Source organism: Mastacembelus armatus, unplaced genomic scaffold (genome assembly GCF_900324485.2).
Source record: "Mastacembelus armatus unplaced genomic scaffold, fMasArm1.2, whole genome shotgun sequence".
Lineage (NCBI taxonomy): Eukaryota > Metazoa > Chordata > Actinopteri > Synbranchiformes > Mastacembelidae > Mastacembelus > Mastacembelus armatus.
The window spans coordinates 122813-143756 of NW_022872910.1; the positions used below are offsets into that span (position 1 = coordinate 122813).

Genomic DNA, 20944 nt, shown 5'->3' on the forward strand with positions numbered 1-20944 from the left:
CCAAAGCGAAAATAATGTAATTTCCAGATCTATCCAGATGGCAAATAAAGTTATACATGAGTTTTCTTAACACTGCTTGAAAAGTATTTACTTGTAAGGTCACAAACCGCTCACTAGCACACCACCATCTACGTTTCTTAAGCAATATTCCCTTCACCGGGAGTGGTAGGCTAGGTCGGTGCACCGATGGTCCTCAGGCAGTCTAGGCCTATAGCAGCATAACTAAGGGATGGTTCAGGGTTACCTGAAGCCAGCCCTAACTATATGCTTTGTTAAAAAGAAGGTTTTAAATCTAGCCTTAAAAGTACAGAATGTCTGCCTCCTGAACCCAGACTGGGAGCTGGTTCCACAGGAGAGGAGCTTGATGGCTATAGGCTCTGCCTCCCATTCTACTTTTGAAAACTCTGGGAACCACAGGTAGAAAGAAGGCAGTTCTAGAGATTTGTTTTATGTGTGAATTAAAGAACATGTCCTGGTCAAAATTAACTCCAAGGTTTTTCACAGTAGTGCTGGAGGCCAGGGCTATGCCATCTAAAGTAGCTATATTGTTAGAAAAGCTATTTCTGAGGCTTTTAGGCCAAAATACCATAACTTCTGTTTTCTCTAAATTTAAAAGTAAAAAGTTACTGGTCATCCAGGCCTTTACGTTCTTTAGACACACCTAAAGTCTGGCTAACTGGTTTGTGTTATCAGGTTTCATAGATAGATACAGCTGAGTGTCATCTGCATAGCAGTGGTAATTAATAGAGTGCTTCCTAATAGTATTGCCTAAAGGAAGCATGTATAAGGTGAACAGAATCGGTCTAAGCACAGAACCTTGTGGAACTCCAAAACTAACTTTTGTGCACATGGAAGATTTATCATGAACAAGAACAAATTGGAATCTGTCCGATAAATAAGACTGGAACCATTTTAACGCTTTTCCTTCGATTCCAGTCACATGTTCCAGTCTCTGTAATAAGATGCTGTGGTCAATAGTGTCAAGTGCAGCACTAAGGTCTAGCAAGACAAGTATAGAGATGAGTCCATTATCATGTAGTGAGTACTGGTTCGAGACCACTACGATACTCTGGCTCCATGATTTGTTGATATATACAGTGTATTGTTGGTTTGTGAGGCTGCACTATCTGCTCTGTAGAGCATTAGCCTCTCTAGCTGAAGAGCAGCATCTGTGATGTTCTCAGTTAGCAAAGTTTCAGTGTAGTCAAAGAGACAGCAGTCCCCCCATGATTCATTTTCTTGTTATTCTCTGGTCTTCAAAGAATCCAGACTGTGTGATGACAAACAACAGAAGTTCAACAGTGTGTGTCTCCCTCTGGTGGATGTTGTGGAGTATTGTGTTGTCTTTGCTCCAAAGGTTTTTGTACAGAGTTTTGGTGTTTCCTGTCACTGTGGGCCTCACAGCACAGTAGTACACAGCAGAGTCAGACACCTGAAGCTTCTGGATCTTCAGAGGAACTGATGTCTTGTTGATTTCAGCATTAAATCTGTCTTTCTGAAAGTCTGGATCATTGTCTTCTGATCCAAAAGTGGTACGTCGCAAAATATACTTAGGAAAGTTATTTTCTTCTTGTTTATACCAGAACAAATAGGCATTTGAATAGTCACTGGTCTCAAAAGTGCAACCCAGTGTGGCTGTGTCTCCTTCAGCAGCAATGACGTCTCCTGTTGGCTGGATCACTCTGTCTTCTCCTTTACACTCTGGGGAAGAACAGAACATGCAGAGGAAGAGATGGATCAATGAACATGATCGATGAAAGCAGAACAATCAGCAGGGTTAAAGAGTTACCTGGCAAAGAGACAGATACATAGACATGTAGAATGAATCTGATTTTCAGGGATCATTGTCAGTGTGAACCATAAAAAGGGCTGATGTCAGCTCAGTGATGTGTTCAAATGTTTGAGGATAAAACATGTTGTACTTTCTATCTTACCAAAGCAAAGAGCAGCAAGAATAATCCACAGCCAATGTTCCATCTGTCCAAGCAGGTTGAAATGAACAGGAGAAACTAGCTGATGTTCAACATTCAGTCTGAGAATTGTTCTTATTGACACAACGGTTGAACACAGGGCAGAAGTAGTGCACCGCCTACTTGATGATGTGGCCCTCTAGTGGAGGTAAACCGTTGACTTCAACAGTGTGGAAAAAAGGCTTCCAGCAGCTTGTCAGTGTGTCAGCTTGTGTTTTTGTACAGACTGTGGGTTTGCTGTCACTGTGGGCCTCACAGCACAGTAGTACAGAGCAGAGTCTGTCACTGCAGCAGAGGAGATCTGCAGATCCAGATGTTGTTCTCCAGACAGTTTAGTCGAGAACCTTTTGTCTGATTTCAGAGAATCTGATAAGTTTGAAATGTTCAACCCGGAGATGTACAAAAGAGATTGTGGTGGTTTTCCTGGATATTGGCGATACCAGAAGAAATCATCACTAGCTGTTATAGTTTTGGAGTATTTGTAGGACAGAATGACAGTGCTGTCTTCTAATCTGAACTCTTCATTGCTGACTGGAGTCAGATCTTCACAGCCGACACCTGAAAGAAGAGATGAATGTTTTTAAAGATGATACTAAACTCTGATAGTCTTTTCCAGTGGTTTTCATGATTCCTGATTTTTCTATATTTTAGTTCAGATTTTAACAATTTGAAGAACAAAAATGAACAAACACAATAACAGACGTACAAACAGACCAAAGCAGGAACTGAAGTCAGTGTCCACAGTAGAGTTTGTACAGACTGACAAACTGAAAGTGACCCATAGCAGTAAAGCTCAGGTTTGGGTCTCATGTCTGATTCCTGCTGTAACCTACCTTTTAGTATGATCAGAACAAGAGAAAATATTCCACAGCGTTGCAGTGAGAGCATCTTACAGACAGTATCTGTGTTGTGTTTGCTTTAGATATTGAATGAATCTCACAGTGGGACTAGTTCTGCTCTTTGTCAGATTTGCTCCTCCCTCAACCTGTTCGTCCTCTGATATCACTGAACGTTATCGACGCTAAAATCACTCTGAACAGATAAACCTTTATTTTTCTGCTGGCTTTTCTTTTTGTTTCTTTTGGCATATTTATGAACATCCTCAAAGAATCCTGTGAAGTCTAGTCTCCAAATGGCAGCATCATAAGTCATTTACACATCATTTAAAATCATGGTGAAATTGGTTTTATATAGTCTGGAGATGGCCTCATGTAGGACTTCAGAGACTGAACATTGTGCTGTGGATTTCATAAGTAATTGATCAAATTTGCTCCAAAAATGTGTGAGGTCTTCAGGCAGCCACTGTTTTCTACAAAATGACTGTTGGACAAACGCAGCATGTATTTGTGCCTGTAATTAAAATCAGTGAAGTCAGATGAGATTCTTATTTAGTCTATGGGCAGTTTTATCATGCACACACCAATCCAGCCCTCTCTCAGACAGACTGCCCATGTGAGTCTACACTAACAGTACTTCATACTGCATGTGCCTGGTAATCTCCTGGCTCCAAACCAGCTTAGTTTTGCTGTGGTTGGTACAATGATGGAGCTGATGGACTGTGCATTTGTACAATGAGTATGTACTCAGTGTATCAGTACATCTCTCATTTCTACCTAACACTCAATACACTTCTCATTACAAAAGACACACTTTGCTACTTCTGTCATTCATGTGTCACTGAATTCAATGAGTTTATTTTTTAATAGTTGGGGCCAAATCAAAGGATGTCAGATTTGGATCCACTCAGCTGCAGAAGGTCCATGAACTCCAGCACTGACCTTGGCATTAACAGGCAAAACATCAGGACCAGCTCCTGACACACATTATGATGGAAGGTGCAGCAACATGGTGGAAATGGACCTGAATTTGGGAGTATTATAATCCATGTGACCTCAAAGGTTCAGATGACCTGGGACTGATCCTTGTGGTACATCATAACAAATTTGAGCTTAGAATCCTGGAACGTTGTGTAATGATCATAACTGAGACCTGATTACATCCACAGGTCACGGACAAGGCTATGGAGCTAGCGTCTGCTCAACCCACCACAGTGATGTAGATGTGAGGGCTCTGATAAGAGGCAAGGCAAGTTTATTTATATAGCACAATTCATACACACAGTAATTCAAATTGCTTTACAGAAGTAAAAGAGGTTAAAAATACATAAGCAAGAATAAAAATAAAAGGCATCCCACCACCATATTTGCCCCTTATGATATTGACTATCGGACCACGCTCACCCATATTTGTGGGTCCCCTACTTTCAGTTTGTCCCATCCCTAATGGACTAAAAGTACCTCAACACAGACTATCTGTCCCAGACTCTTACGTCTAGGATCGAGTAGACTACAGCTGGAGATTCCAAACCCCCTTATTTCAGTCTAAGGCTGTTAAAATTCAAGTCTGAGTCCATGATTACCCCTAGATTTCTAACTTGATATTTAAATTTTAGAGAAAGAGACTCGAGGTGACTGCTGACACTTTCTTTGTTTCTGAGGCTCAAAGATGATTATTTCAGTCTTGTCACTGTTCATTGAGAGTTGTTTTCCATCCACACAGTGATCTGTTCAATACAGTGACAGTGAATCGACTGGTCCATATTCAGCAGCTGTGAGTGAAATGTAAATCTGAGTGTCATCTGCATAGTTATGGTAGGACACATTATTGCTGCGTATTAACTGGCCTAAAGGAAACATGTAAAGATTGAACAAAAGGGGTCCCAAGATGGACCCTTGGGGTCCCCACATGTCAACGACATTTGGTCTGAGACACAGTTACCAACTTCAATGAAATACTTCCTGTCTTCAAGATAGAACTTAAACCATTTAAGGGCAGTACCAGAGATGCCTATCCAGTCTTCTAACCTTTGTAACAGGATCACATGGTCCACTGTGTCAAAAGTAGCACTTAGATCCAGCAGTACTAAGACAGACACACTGCCAGCGTCGGTGTTCAGACGAATGTCATTTGTCACCTTGATGAGGGCAGTTTCAGTGCTGTGATGGGGCCTAAATCCTGCCTGAAAATCATCAAAGCAGTTATGTAGCATGATAAGAGCTGCAGAGATGGACTGTACATTTGTCCATCAGCTCCTAGTGATTTTCACCAATATCTTTAACCTCTTCTTGGCACATGTTACTGTACCTGCATGTTTGAAAACCACCACTTTCATCCCAGTGCCCAAGTAGACAAACATCAGCTGTCTGAATGACTACAGACCAGTCGCACTCACACACATCATAGCCAAGAGCTTTGAAAGTCTAGTCCTGGGTCATATAACATCTACTCTTTCCTCAACCTTAGACCAACATCAGTATGCATGCAGGGCCAATAGATTCACAGAGGCTGCCATAAACACTGCCCTTTACAATGACACACCTGGAGCAGAAGGGGGTGTATGTGAGGATGCTTTTCCTTGACTCCAGCTCCGCTTTTAACACCACTGTTCCAAGCAGACTGGTACTGTGGATTAAAGACTTTCTTAGCATTCATCCACAAATAGTGATACTGACTCCCAACACATCCCCACCCCTGACCCTCAGCACTGGAGCACCACAGGGATGTGTGCTGAGCCCCCTCCCCTGCTCCCTGTACAACTGAACACCTGTTCACGCTGCAAACACAATCATCAAATTTTCAGACAATACAACAAAAGTGGGGCTGATCTCTGTTGATAAGACAGCTGATGAAGTCTGTGGCTCCCTCTGGTGGATGTTGTGGAGTATTGTGTTGTCTTTGCTCCAAAGGTTTTTGTACAGAGTTTTGGTGTTTCCTGTCACTGTGGGCTGCAGAGCACAGTAGTACACAGCAGAGTCAGACAGCTGAAGCTTCTGGATCTTCAGAGGAACTGATCTGGATGTGGAATCCAGTGTGGATGAAAATCTCTCTTTAAACAGGTCCTTTGTTTCCCCTGTGCCAATCTTAAATCTGCTCAGGATGAACGTGGGGCTGTTGTTTCCATCCTGTTTGTACCAGTAGAGATAATCATTTGTTAAACTGCTGTTATACAGACAGCCAAGTGTTACTGCATCTCCTTCAGTAGCAGTCACATCTCCTTCTGGCTGCAGCACGTTGTCTTTTTGTGCTCTGCATTCTGTAAAACACCAACAAACAGTGTCAGTGTGCTGTTAAAGAGTCATGTCAATGCTGGAATGATATCAGAGAAACAGAGTTGTGTTCATACCAAGGCACATAGCAGCCAGCAACACTGAGATGAACAGAGGCGTCATATGTGCAGTGTTGAGGAACTGGGAGCTCCAGCCAGTATGAAGAAGGCTGTGATCTCTCTGTTTAGTCTTCATCAACACTAAGTTGGTGGATTAGAAGGAGGAGCCTGATCACAGTGACAGGGCTCATTCACAGTCCTGTGTTATTCCCCTGCTGACAACTTTACTCTGAACACAGTTTGGACCAGTCTCCTTTCAGTGTCCAACTTGTCTTGTATGTGATCGTCATTGGACATTTCAGCTGACCCATTTCCTGTTTTACAGCTGCTGCACATTCCCGTTGGTCCCTGACATATAAAGCTGCTAATTGTTGGGAACCTGCTACGACCCCTTTAATATCTTTTATCACAAATAGTACAAGCAAACTGAGAAGGAACGTTTGAATCCCACTTCCCTCCTCTTTGAAGAGTAGTCAGATATCTGTGTTCAGGTTTTTGTACAGACTCTTCTACACTTTGTATCACTGTGTTTCTAGAGCACAGTAGTAGAGAGCTGTGTCTGCCAGGGTTAGACTCTTTATGGTCAGTTCAGTTGATGTATCTGATGTTCGGGATTTATATCGATTATCAGGAATATATTGATCTGTTTCCCCTTTGGCTCCTTTCCAGAGTATAAACTGAGGAGCTTCCAGGTCTGAATGATGTTTGTACCAGTAAAGATAAACACCAGTTTCAGCTGTTTGATAGTGACATGTGAGTTTGACAGATTCTCCTTCTCTTCCAGTGACTTCATCTTCTACAGGAGAGATTGTGTCTCCAGCTGTTAGTCCTGGAAAAAGTAGAGAAAATGAAGCCATTAGACGAACATTGTGCATGAGGCTGAGAGGAGAAGACAGTGGAAAATGTCAGTGTACAGTGTTACTCTGTGGACACAAACTGTTGACCAGGACTTCCTGACAAAGACAAATTCATTGCGAGGTTGAATGAGACGCCTGTTTGTGGTCAAACTCACCTATGAAGTGAGATAAAAAGAGAAAGAAGTAAAGCAACATGTCTTTGGAGTTGTTGAAGTCAGACAGCAGATGAACAGTGTTCTTCCACTGCAGTAGAATGAAACAACTAAACAGTGTCTGCTGCACAGCTCGTCTCCTCAGCATCAAGCTGATTGGGCTTTGACTTCCTGCAACATTTCTGCTCTGGAGACAGAAATAATCTCATTGGTTGGATTCCAGTGGATGTGGCCAGGTACTAACCTTTTCAATTTCTGTGTCTGACAAAATTCAGTTCATCCAGTGAGATTATTTCTGCAGCTAGAGCAGCTCTACCTCAGAGAAACATTTACTGAGTGTCCAGTTTCACTTCTTCCACCGTTGTTAGACCAAAGCAGGTCACACTAGAACAAAGTCTGTTTCCATGATGATATTGTGTTTTCTCTGGGAACTTGGGGACATTTTACTGCTCATTTGAATTTATGGAAATGTTAAGATGTTAAGAATCCTCAGTATTTTGTGGAGAATCTGATATCAACTGAATTGAGACTTAACTGTCTGTTCTGTGTATTTTATTGTCTTTGTGAAGAGGTCAGCAGTTGGATACAGTGTGAGACAGCCTGCCAGACTTTGACACCCAACAAAGCCCATAATGAGGTTGATATAATATGATCTGGATGGATGCACATACTGTCAGAACCAGTTTGGACTTGTCTTTGTCCCTGAGAACATACAATGGACAAAATGACTGTGCTCAGTAAGTTCTGAGTCGAGGTGTTCTAGACAAAGAGGACCTGGTCTACCCTGTGGTACACCAAAATAAAACGTGAAAACGCCTGAGAAACAGAAACTGCTTTTATGACGATACAAACAGAACAAATCAAGACTCAAATCTATGAAGTCAGCTGATTCATGGAGACATTTGAATCACATTGTATGATCTGTCAATACTGATGTGAAATTTACCTGTAAATATATTGACACCTGATTACTTATGACAGCATCGTATTTTTATGATACTGACATTGTTTCACATTTAGTGACACATGTTTATAATGAAACTAAGGAGAAAGAAGAGATGTTTACATTCATTTATGATGTTTCTCCTGTAAAAGAGGTCCCACAATATCTATTATAATCAGAGTTGTAGGAAACCACTTTCCTTCATTTTGTGTTTTTGTCAGCAGTGCAGAGAATCAAGACTGTGTAATGACAAACCACTGAAGTTTAACAGTGTGTGTCTCCCTCTGGTGGATGTTGTGGAGTATTGTGTTGTCTTTGCTCCAAAGGTTTTTGTACAGGGCTTTGGTGTTTCCTGTCACTGTGGGCTGCAGAGCACAGTAGTACACAGCAGAGTCAGACACTGCAGCAGAGGAGATCTGCAGATGAAACTCCTTTGTTTTCTTGTCATGTCTCATAGACCTTCTCCCTGTGGTCTCTGAATATTCTGAGATTAGCAGCGGTGGAGATGAACTGGACTTCTGGTGATACCAGTATACAGAGTATACAGAGCCTGAATAGTTGCAGGAGAGAGTCACAGTGTCTCCTTCCAAAGTCGTCATTTCCTCTTTAAAAGGTGTCAGTAAATCCTCAGAGGATCCTGAGAAGAACAAAAACATGTTTCATCATGAAACTTAGATTTCTTGAAGCTGAACACACTGTTAGAAAACTGTTCAGGAATGTTTCTGTATCTTCACCACTTTCTCCAGTTAGAGTTGACTTACCAGTATGAAAGGAGACCATCAGCATCCAAATGAAAAGCAGCAGCATCATTTTCACTTGGACTGAATGAACAACAGAGAGAAGACAGCAGCTCTTCAGTTCCAAAATGAAGCCTTTCATATTCAGTTGTGTAGCTCCTCCTCTTGCTGTGCTCTGTTTCCATTCAGGCTGATGGAAGCTTTAGAAATGACAGTGATGCTGCAGCCTCATCATCCAAGAAGCTCAGACTGAAGCAGGAATCTGCAGGAAAATCACCTGAATGAATCTGGAGAGAAACAACTTCCTGAGAAAACAGATCACCCAGACTGCTGCACAGTGCACAGAAATTCTGACTGTTGTCAGTATGAAACATGAACATGACATAAACATAAAGAAGCAAAGTCTCAGTCATTATAGCCTAATTATGAATCAGAGTTTACAGTAAAACATTGGTAACACAGTGATGCAGCAAAAACACTTTGTTTCTGCTTCGTTGTTCAAGAGTCAAGATTTAAGATCTCCTTCATCGTCATTTCACAATGTGAAACCAAATACTGTTTCTCATCAGGGCTTTAAAAAGATCCTATTAAGTAATAATTTTAAAATGGCAAATAACTCAATTCAATTTTTGCCAAATCACAATAAAATCATCTCAAGACACTTTTCAAAAACCCAACAAATCCCTTATGAGCAGCACTTGGCAATAGTGGAGAGGAAAAACTCCCTTTAACGTAAGAAAAAACCTCGAGCAGAACCAGGCTGCATCATGCCTATAGCAGCATGACTAAGGGATGGTTCAGGGTTACCAGAACCAACTATAAGCTTTGTCAAAAAGGAAGGTTTTATGTATAGCCTTAAAAGTACAGAGAGTGTCTGCCTCCTGAACCCAGACTGGGAGCTGGTTCTACAGGAGAGGAGCTTGATAGCTAAAGGCTCTGCCTCCTATTCTACTTTTGGAAACTGTGGGAACCACAAGTAGACCTGCACTCTGAGAGCAAAGTGCTCTATTGGCATAATATGGTACTATGAGGTCTTTAAGGTATGAAGGAGCTTGATCATGAAGGGATTTGTATGTGAGAAGAAGGATTTTAAATTCTATTCTGGATTTTACAGGGAGCCAATGAAAAGAAGCTAATATAGAAGAAGTATGTTCTCTCTTGCTAGTTCCTGTCAGGACTCTGGCTGTAGCATTCTGGATGAACTGGAGACTTTTTATGGAGATAGTGGGACATTCAGATAGTAATGAGTTACAGTAATCTAGCCTTGAGGTAACAAATACATGGACTAGTTTTTCTGTGTCACTTTGGGACAGGATGTTCCTATTTTTTGCAAAATTGCATAAGTGAACGAAGGCAGTTCTAGATATTTGTTTTATGTGTGAATTATGTCCTGGTCAAAAATAACTCCAAGGTTTTTCACAGCAGTGCTGGAGGCCAGGGCTATGCCATCTAAAGTAACTATCTTGTTAGAAAAACTATTTCTAAGGTTTTTAGGCCCAAATGCAGTAACTTCTGTTTTCTATGAGTTTAAAAGTAGAAAGTTACTGGTCATCCAGTTCTTTATGTTCTTTAGACACGCCTAAAGTGTGGCTAACTGGTTTGTGTTAACAGGTTTCATAGATAGATGAAGCTGAGTGTCATCTGCATAGCTGTGGTAATTAATAGAATGCCTCCTAATAACATAGCCTAAAGGAAGCATGTATAAGGTGAACAGAATCGGTCTAAGCACAGAACCTTGTGGAACTCCAAAACTAACTTTTGTGCACATGGAAGGTTCATCATGAATATGAACAAATTGGAATCTGTCCGATAAATAAGACTGGAACTATTTTAACGCTTTTCATTTCATTCCAATCACGTGTTCCAGTCTCTGTAATAAGATGCTGTGGTCAGTAGTGTCAGGTGCAGCACTAAGGTCTAGAAAGACAAGTATAGAGATGAGTCCATTGTCATGTAGTGAGTACTGGTTTGAGACCACTACGATACTCTGGCTCCATGATTTGTTGATATATATATTGTTGGTTTGTGAGGCTGCACTATCTGCTCTGTAGAGCATTAGCCTCTCTAGCTGAAGAGCAGCATCTGTGATGTTCTCAGTTAGCAAAGTTTCAGTGTAGTCAAAGACACAGCAGCCCCCCCCATGATTCATTCTCTTGTTATTCTCTGGTCTTCAAAGAATCCAGACTGTGTGAGGACAAACCACTGAAGTTTAACAGTGTGTGTTTCCCTGTGGTGGATGTTGTGGAGTATTGTGTTGTCTTTGCTCCAAAGGTTTTTGTACAGAGTTTTGGTGTTTCCTGTCACTGTGGGCTCCAGAGCACAGTAGTACACAGCAGAGTCAGACACTGTAGCAGACTTGATCTCCAGATCCACTTGTTTCTCTTTTGAGTTAATGTGAGCGGAGAAATCTGAAAGAACTGGATGAATCTGTCTTGCCTCGGTGATGTAGAGCAGGAACTCTGGTCTGGATCTCTGGTATTGTCGGTACCACTGGATGTTGTTGATAGCTCCCTCATATGTACAGGTCAGGTTGATGTTTCTTCCCTCTGCAGCAGCTTCTTCTGTTCTTTCTGGTTTGATGCTGTTCATAGAACCCATGGCTGCAAAATGAGCGATTTTCATGTCAGTTAATCTGAAAGACATTGTAACATCAGGAACCTGAACCCAGGTTCTTGACTCTTTCACATGTGATCATTAAAAAGTTCTTGACAAAATCAGACCAAACATGTTGTTACATCAACAGGTTGAATGAGACGCCTGTTTGTGGTCAAACTCACCTATAAAGTGAGATAAAAAGAGAAAGAAGTAAAGCAACATGTCTTTGGAGTTGTTGAAGTCAGACAGCAGATGAACAGTGTTCTTCCACTGCAGTAGAATGAAAAAACTAAACAGTGTCTGCTGCACAGCTCTTCTCCTCAGCATCAAGCTGATTGGGCTTTGACTTCCTGCAACAAACCACAGAAGTTTAACAGTGTGTTTCTCCCTCTGGTGGATGTTGTGGAGTATTGTGTTGTCTTTGCTCCAAAGGTTTTTGTACAGAGTTTTGGTGTTTCCTGTCACTGTGGGCTGCAGAGCACAGTAGTACAGAGCAGAGTCTGTCACTGCAGCAGAGGAGATCTGCAGATCCATCTGGGTTTTATTCTCATTCACTTTAAAATCTAGTCCAGAGACCTCCTCTTTTAGTTTCATTGCTGTTCCTGTGTGAGACAAAAGGAACTCTGGTGGTTTTCCTGGATATTGGCGATACCAGAAGAAATTTTCATTATATGTAGCTGGTCTGGAGTATTGGTAGGACAGAGTGACAGTGCTGTCTTCTAAACTGAGCTCTTCATTGTTGACTGGACTCAGATCTTCACAGCCGACACCTGAAGGAAGACATAACTCTGTTATCACTTATTGCTCCAAAGGTTTTATCAGTGAATTCTATTTTACATTTCTATGTTCACTAGTGAATTTTCTCCTACCTGTCAGTGTGATCAGAAACAAAGCTGAAAACAGATGTAAGTGCTCTGACTCCATCTTAAAGATAGAAGCTGTTTCTGCTTTAAACTCCACTGTGAGAGTTTCAGTCTTTTCTGTCCTTCAGTCACAGTTTTGCTCCTCCCTTCATCTCTTCATCTCCTCCTTTCACACAGGACTGACGACTTTTCAGCTTCTCACTGGTCTTTATTGCTTTTCATAACATTGCATGGTTTTTATCACTAACTGGCTCATTATCCAGGCTGTGGAGCTTGTTCATAAATGTTGTAGTTATTTTAAAGGGAGAAGGCTCATGGTCATTTGACTCCAAAGCAGCTTTTGCATTGGTGTCACATTTGCTGACTGATGGAAACATAAAGTGAGAGGCTGCTTCATAAAAAGAGGTTCATGAATGATTGAATCATTTTATTGCAGACTCACTACCCACTCTTTCCTAACCAGGGTCCCAGGGATCAGCTGGAGCCTATCCCAGCTCTCTTTGGGTGAAAGGTAGGGGGACACCCTGGACAGGTCCCCAGTCCATCACAGGGCCACATAGAGACAAACAACCTCACACACTCACACTCACTCTTATGGGCAATTTTAGAGTCATCAATTAACCTAACATGCATGTTTTTTGGACTGTGGGAGGAAACCGGAGTACCCGGAGTAAACCCACGCAAGCACAGGGAGAACAGTTATAACTCATTTGAGAGCCTCACTCTTAGTCTCTCACATACAAACTGGAAAACACAAAAACCAGTTCTACTTGTCATTGTGTACCGTCCACCTGTCCCTTACTCAGAGTTTTTAACTGAATTCCCAGACTTCCTGTCTGATTTAGTGCTTAGATCAGATAAAGTCATTATAGTGGGAGATTTTAACATTCATGTAGATGTTGAAAATAACAGCCTCAGCATTGCATTTAATTCTATATTAGATTCAATTGGTTTCATTCAAAATGTTAATAAACCCACCCACTGTTTTAATCACACCCTTGATCTTGTTCTGACCTATGGCATCGAAATTGAACATCTAATAGTTTTTCCCCCAAATCCTGTTTTGTCAGATCATTCTTTAATAACTTTTGAATTTAAAATGATGGATCATGCAGCGTTTGGAAGAAAATTCCACTACAGCAGATGTTTATCCGACAACGCTGTTAATAAATGTAAGAAAATGATTCCATCTTTATTTACATCTATGCCAAGTATAAACATAGTGGAGGTCAGCTGCTTCAATCCCACTCCCTACCAAACTGATCATATTGTTGACAGCGCTGTAACCTGACTGCGTGAAACGCTTGATACTGTGGCGCCTCTGAAAAAGAAGTTAGTGATTCAGAGGAGACTAGCCCCATGGTATAATTTACATGTTCGTACCTTAAAGCAGCATCACGAAGGCTGGAAAGGAAGTGGCGTTCCACAAACTTAGAGGAAATTTTTCTAGCCTGGAAAAACAGTCTACTAACATATAAAAAAGCTCTCCGTAAAGCCAGAACTGCATACTATTCATCACTAATAGAGGAAAATAAGAACAATCCCAGGTTTCTTTTCAGCACTGTAGCCAGGCTGACAAAAAGTCACAGCTCTGTTGAGCCCAGTGTTCCCTTAGCTCTCAGCAGTGATGAATTTATGAGTTTCTTTACAAATAAAATCACAACTATTAGAGATAAAATTCAGCAGATGCTTCCTATACCTGCAATAAATGAATCTTTTACTACAGTAGCTCTTGAATCATCTGTAGGACCTCAGTTATGTTTAGACTGCTTCTCTCCCATAGATCTCTCTGAATTTACATCAGTAGTTGCTTCATCTAAATCATCAACGTGTCTCTTGGACCCCATCCCGACTAGACTGCTTAAAGGCACCCTGCCATTAATCAACTCATCTTTATTGGACTTGGTAAATTTATCTCTAGTATCAGGCTACGTACCACAGGCCTTTAAGACTGCAGTAATCAAACCTTTACTCAAAAAGCCCAGTCTTGATCCAGGAGTCTTGGCTAATTATAGACCAATATCCAACCTGCCATTTATTTCTAAAATCCTAGAAAAAGCTGTTGCTAAGCAGCTATCAGAACACTTACACAGGAATGAACTATTTGAAGATTTCCAATCAGGATTTAGAGCACATCATAGTACAGAAACAGCACTGTTGAAAGTTACCAACGATCTTCTCTTAGCCTCAGATAATGGACTTGTTTCGATACTTGTCCTCCTAGACCTTAGTGCAGCATTCGACACCATTGACCACAACATCTTATTACAGAGACTTGAGCATGTGATTGGTATCAGAGGAACAGCATTAAAGTGGTTCCAATCCTATTTATCGGACAGATTCCAGTTTGTTCATGTCCATGATGAACCTTCCACACGAACAAAAGTTAGTTATGGAGTTCCACAAGGTTCTGTGCTAGGACCGATTCTGTTCACCCTGTACATGCTTCCTTTAGGATATATCATTAGGAAGCACTCTATTAATTACCACTGCTATGCGGATGACACTCAGTTATATCTATCTATTAAACCTGTTAACACAAACCAGTTAACCAGACTTCAAGCCTGTCTAACTGACATAAAGGCCTGGATGACCAGTAACTTTTTACTTTTAAACTCGGAGAAAACAGAAGTCATTATATTTGGGCCTAAAAAATCTCAGAAATAACTTTTCTAAAATTATAGCTACTCTAGATGGCATAGCCCTGGCCTCCAGCACTACTGTAAAAAACCTTGGAGTTATTTTTGACCAGGACATGTCCTTTAACTCACACATAAAACAAATTTCTAGAATTGCATTCTTTCACCTGCGCAACATTTCCAAAATTAGGAACATCCTGTCTCAAAATGATGCCGAAAATCTAGTCCATGCATTTGTTTCCTCAAGGCTAGATTACTGTAACTCATTACTATCTGGATGTCCTAATATCTTAATAAAAAGCCTCCAATTAATCCAGAATGCCGCAGCCAGAGTCCTGACAGGAACTAGCAAGAGAGATCATATTTCTCCTATATTGGCTTCTCTTCATTGGCTCCCTGTAAAATATAGAATAGAATTTAAAATCCTTCTTCTCACATACAAATCCCTTCATAATCAAGCTCCTTCATACCTTAAAGACCTCATAGTACCATATTATCCCAATAGAGCACTTCGCTCTCAGAGTGCAGGCCTACTTGTGGTTCCCAGAGTTCTCAAAAGCAGAATGGGAGGCAGAGCCTTTAGCTATCAAGCTCCTCTCCTGTGGAACCAGCTCTCAGCCTGGGTTCAGGAGGCGGACACTCTCTGTACTTTTAAGGCTAGACTTAAAACCTTCCTCTTTGACAAAGCATATAGTTAGGGCTGGCTTCAGGCAACCCTGAACCATCCCTTAGTTAGTTATGCTGCTATAGGCCTAGACTGCCCGAGGACCATCGGTGCACTGAGCTCCCCTACCCTAACCCCACCCCCCTCTTCTCTCCCACCTCATGTATATTCCACCATTGAATTTTACTAACCTTGTGCTCTCTCTCTCCCCTAGTTTGTGCTCTCTCCCTCCCTCTCTCTCTCTCTCTCTCTCTGTACCTTCTGCAGGTGTCCCTGGTCCTGGAGCTGTTTATCGCTGATGTGCAGTTACTGGCCCCACCAACTTGCAGTGTCTATTTGTTGTTTATTGTTCCTGTTCTTTTCTCTCTGCTCTATCCACTCACCCCAACCGGTCGAGGCAGATGACCGCCCAAACTGAGCCCGGTTCTGCTGGAGGTTTTTTTCTTCCGTTAAAGGGAGTTTTTTCCTCTCCACTGTCGCCAAGTGCTTGCTCATAAGGGAATTGTTGGGTTTTTAATTTTAGTTTTTGTAAAGTGCCTTGTGATGATTTGTATTGTGATTTGGCGCTATACAAATAAAATTGAATTGAATTGAATTGAATTACATCCACAGGTCACGGACAAGGCTATGGAGCTAGCGTCTGCTCAACCCACCACAGTGATGTAGATGTGATGGCTCTGATAAGAGCTGCAGAGATGGACTGTGCATTCGTCCATCAGCTCTTAGTGATTTCCACCAATATCTTTAACCTCTTCTTGGCACATGTTACTGTACCTGCATGTTTGAAAACCACCACTTTCATCCCAGTGCCCAAGTAGACAAACATCAGCTGTCTGAATGACTACAGACCAGTCGCACTCACACACATCATAGCCAAGAGCTTTGAAAGTCTAGTCCTGGGTCATATAACATCTAATCTTTCCTCAGCCTTAGACCAACATCAGTATGCATGCAGGGCCAATAGATTCACAGAGGTTGCCATAAACATTGCCCTTTACAATGACCCACCTGGAGCAGAAGAGGGTGTATGTGAGGATGCTTTTCCTTGACTCCAGCTCCGCTTCTAACATCACTGTCCCCAGCAGACTGGTACTGTGGATTAAAGACTTTCTTAGCACTCACCCACAAATAGTGAGACTGACTCCCAACACATCCCCACCCCTGACCCTCAGCACTGGAGCACCACAGGGATGTGTGCTGAGCCCCCTCCCCTGCTCCCTGTACAACTGAACACCTGTTCACGCTGCAAAGACAATCATCAAATTTTCAGACAATACAACAAAAGTGGGGCTGATCTCGAATGTTGATGAGACAGCTGATGAAGTCTGTGGCTCCCTCTGGTGGATGTTGTGGAGTCTTGTGTTTTCTTTGCTTCAAAGGTTTTTGTACAGAGTTTTGGTGTTTCCTGTCACTGTGGGCTGCAGAGCACAGTAGTACACAGCAGAGTCAGACAGCTGAAGCTTCTGGATCTTCAGAGGAACTGATCTGGATGTGGAATTCAGTGTGGATGAAAATCTCTCCCTGTACTCATCTGGTGTGTTGCCTTCATCTAGATTAACTCGACTCAGGATGAACGTGGGGCTGTTGTTTCCATCCTGTTTGTACCAGTAGAGAGTTTGTCCTGATGAACTGCTGCTGTTATACAGACAGCGAAGTGTTACTGTGTCTCCTTCAGTAGCAGTCTCATCTCCTTCTGGCTGCAGCACGTTGTCTTTTTGTGCTCTGCATTCTGTAAAACACCAACAAACTGTGTCAGTGTGCTGTTAAAGAGTCATGTCAATGCTGGAATGATATCAGAGAAACAGAGCTGTGTTCATACCAAGGCACATAGCAGCCAGCAACACTGAGATGAACAGAGGCGTCATATGTGCAGTGTTGAGGAACTGGGAGCTCCAGCCAGTATGAAGAAGGCTGTGATCTCTCTGTTTAGTCTTCATCAACACTAAGTTGGTGGATTAGAAGGAGGAGCCTGATCACAGTGACAGGGCTCATTCACAGCCCTGTGTTATTCCCCTGCTGACAACTTTACTCTGAACACAGTTTGGACCAGTCTCCTTTCAGTGTCCAACTTGTCTTGTATGTGATCGTCATTGGACATTTCAGCTGACCCGTTTCCTGTTTTACAGCTGCTGCACATTCCCGTTGGTCCCTGACATATAAAGCTGCTAATTGTTGGGAACCTGCTACGACACCTTTAATATCTTTTATCACAAATAGTACAAGCAAACTGAGAAGGAACATTTATCAAATGGGACTTTGTAAATTCTCTTCAGGATTTTTTTCTCTTCAATCAATCAATCAATCAGTTTTTATTTGTATAGCACCTTACAACAACTCAGATTGACCGAAGTGCTTCGCAACATTAAAAAAATCTAAAAAATAAAGGATATATACAATAAGGAGTATAAAATACACCCGACACACAAAAAAAAAAAACAAAATGGCAGGGTCGTGCTATGAACCAAAAGCCAGTCTGAATAACTGAGTCTTAAGTTTAGCTTTAAACAGGGGCAGGTCATTGATGGAACATAATTCAATGGGTAGAGTGTTCCAGAGTTTGGGACCTGCCACTGCGAAGGTACAATAAACCCATTGTTTGTACCTCGATCGAGAGACCTCTAGCAAATGTTGGCCAGCAGAACACAAAGCTCTGCTGGGTTGGTGAGAACTTCAAATCTCTCATAAGTACGAAGGTGCCGTGCCATTGATTGGACTGAAAGTAAACAACAGAAGCTTAAATAGAATTTGGAATTATACAGGGAGCCAGTGGAGGGAATACAGGATCGGGGAGATATGATCATGCTTTTTGGTGTTAGTCAGCAAGTGGGCCCCAGCATTCTGAACAAGTTTGAAGCGATGGATGTCAGCTTGGTTAATGCAAACATAAAGAGTGTTGAAATGATCTAGCCGGGATCTAATGAAAGTGTGAATTGCTTCTCTAGGTCACTGTGGTTCAGAAAGGGCTTAACCTTTGCAAGGAGGCATAGCTGAAAAAAACCTGCCTTCACAACAGGATTAATTTGTTTATGGAAGTTTAAGTTAATGTCTAAGGTCACCCCCAGGTTTTTGACCGTGAACTGTCAGAGAGTCAAAACCAGAAGCCTCAAAACTGGGACAGTTGGGGGTGCCAATGAAAATATATTCTGTCTTGCGCTCAGAAAGTTCTGAGATAACCAAATTTTTTTGTCATCCAAACACCTCCAGACGGATATGAGTGTGTCAGAAGAGTTAGAAACAACTGGCAGGTAGATCTGTAAGTCATCTGCATACAGATGAAAGGAGACGTTGTATTTTGTGATAATTGATCCTTATGGTAACATGTACAAAGAGAATAAAACAGGGCCCAGAATGGAGCCCTGTGGCACACCAGAGGTCAGGGGAGCTGGAGAGAAGGAAAGGTCGCCAATCATGACAGGGAAGGTTATATTCATTAAATCGGACCTGAACCACTTGTAGTACAGGTCCCTGAAGGCCAACTAGGTGTGACAAATGTGTCAGGGGGATGGAGTGACCCACAGTATCAAATGCTGTGGTGAGGTCCAGCATTACTAGCAGCACAAGTTTCTTAGAATCCAGGGACAGGAGGATATCATTCTGAACCTTCAGGAGAGTGGATTCAGTACTGTGCCGAGTTCTAAAGCCAGATTGTAATTTTTCAAAGATATAATTATTTTCCAAAAATGAATGAAGCTGTATGAAAACAACTTTTGCTGGTGGATTTGTTGTTGAAGCTTCAATCAAAAATGTTGAAAGCTGATAAAAATCTTCAGCTGTGAAAGTTTGAATCTTTTGTTGTTTTGAGTTTTTCTGTGTATTTTGATGTCTGAACGTATAAACTAGTGATTTCAGTGTGTTATTAGTTAATACTTTAGTGTGAATTTGGGCTGTAGTTCTCCATGTTTCCAAGGATGGTGAACAATGGAAGGAGCTCATTGTGGCCTAATGACCCACAGTGTATGAAGAGGATTAACTGAGTAAGTCAGAGTCTGTTTATTTGTTTTCATGGTTTCTTGTGTCTGAAGCATCAACAGTTGGTTTGTCATTGATGTGGATTTTCTGCTGATGTGAATCCTCCCCCAGTGTTTCATTAGCAGCTGTAACCACAGGGACTCTGATCAAACAGGAATGAGCAGAATAAATCTGATATGAAGCTGTGGTTTGAATCCCACTTCCCTCCTCTTTGAAGAGTAGTCAGATATCTGTGTTCAGGTTTTTGTACAGACTCTTCTACACTTTGTATCACTGTGTTTCTAGAGCACAGTAGTAGAGAGCTGTGTCTGCCAGGGTTAGACTCTTTATGGTCAGTTCAGTTAATGTAGCTGATGTTCGGGATTTATATCGATTATCAGGAATATACTGACTATCACTCAGTGATTTTGCTCCTTTCCAGAGTATAAACTGAGGAGCTTCCAGGTCTGAATGATGTTTGTACCAGTAAAGATAAATATCAGTTTCATCTGTTTGATAGCGACATGTGAGTTTGACAGATTCTCCTTCTCTTCCAGTGACTTCATCTTCTACAGGAGAGATTGTGTCTCCAGCTGTTAGTCCTGGAAAAAGTAGAGAAAATGAAGCCATTAGACGAACATTGTCCACGAGGCTGAGAGGAGAAGACAGTGGAAAATGTCAGTGTACAGTGTTACTCTGTGGACACAAACTGTTGACCAGGACTTCCTGCCAAAGACAAATTCATTGCGAGGTTGAATGAGACGCCTGTTTGTGGTCAAACTCACCTATAAAGTGAGATAAAAAGAGAAAGAAGTAAAGCAACATGTCTTTGGAGTTGTTGAAGTCAGACAGCAGATGAACAGTGTTCTTCCACTGCAGTAGAATGAAACAACTAAACAGTGTCTGCTGCACAGCTCTTCTCCTCAGCATCAAGCTGATTGGTCTTTGACTTCCTGCAACAAACCACTGAAGGTTAACAGTGTGTGTCTCCCTCTGGTGGATGTTGTGGAGTATTGTGTTGTCTTTGCTCCAAAGGTTTTTGTACAGAGTTTTGGTGTTTCCTGTCACTGTGGGCTGCAGAGCACAGTAGTACACAGCAGAGTCAGACACTGCAGCAGAGGAGATCTGCAGATAAAACTCCTTTGTTTTCTCATCATGTCTCATAGACCTTCTCCCTGTGGTCTCTGAATATTCTGCGATTAGCAGCTGTGGAGGTGAACTGGACTTCTGGTGATACCAGTATACATAGTTCACAGAGCCTGAATAGTTGCAGGAGAGAGTCACAGTGTCTCCTTCCAAAGTCGTCATTTCCTCTTTAAAAGGTGTCAGTAAATCCTCAGAGGATCCTGAGAAGAACAAAAATATGTTTCATCATGAAACTTAGATTTCTTGAAGCTGAACACACTGTTAG

The 20944-nt window shown here is 41.7% G+C and overlaps 4 gene segments (V, D, J or C); all 4 read right to left on the minus strand.

The window, feature by feature from the left end:
• Positions 1-5758: 5758 nt before the first annotated feature.
• LOC113129642 (T cell receptor alpha variable 18-like) lies at positions 5759-6322 on the minus strand (the record flags this gene model as incomplete). The annotated part of the segment is given in 2 exon segments: positions 5759-6063; positions 6154-6322. Coding segments are annotated over 2 exon segments (423 nt in total), but the record flags the coding sequence as incomplete, so codon positions are not given.
• A 4412-nt stretch (positions 6323-10734) lies between these two features.
• On the minus strand, positions 10735-11641 carry LOC113129614 (T cell receptor alpha variable 12-3-like). The segment is given in 3 exon segments: positions 10735-10741; positions 11079-11424; positions 11602-11641. Coding segments are annotated over 3 exon segments (393 nt in total).
• A 252-nt stretch (positions 11642-11893) lies between these two features.
• On the minus strand, positions 11894-12356 carry LOC113129653 (T cell receptor alpha variable 3-like; the record flags this gene model as incomplete). The annotated part of the segment is given in 2 exon segments: positions 11894-12189; positions 12289-12356. Coding segments are annotated over 2 exon segments (351 nt in total), but the record flags the coding sequence as incomplete, so codon positions are not given.
• Positions 12357-16976: 4620 nt separating this feature from the next.
• LOC113129635 (T cell receptor alpha variable 18-like) lies at positions 16977-17728 on the minus strand (the record flags this gene model as incomplete). The annotated part of the segment is given in 2 exon segments: positions 16977-17314; positions 17405-17728. Coding segments are annotated over 2 exon segments (456 nt in total), but the record flags the coding sequence as incomplete, so codon positions are not given.
• Between the last annotated feature and the right edge of the window lie 3216 nt (positions 17729-20944).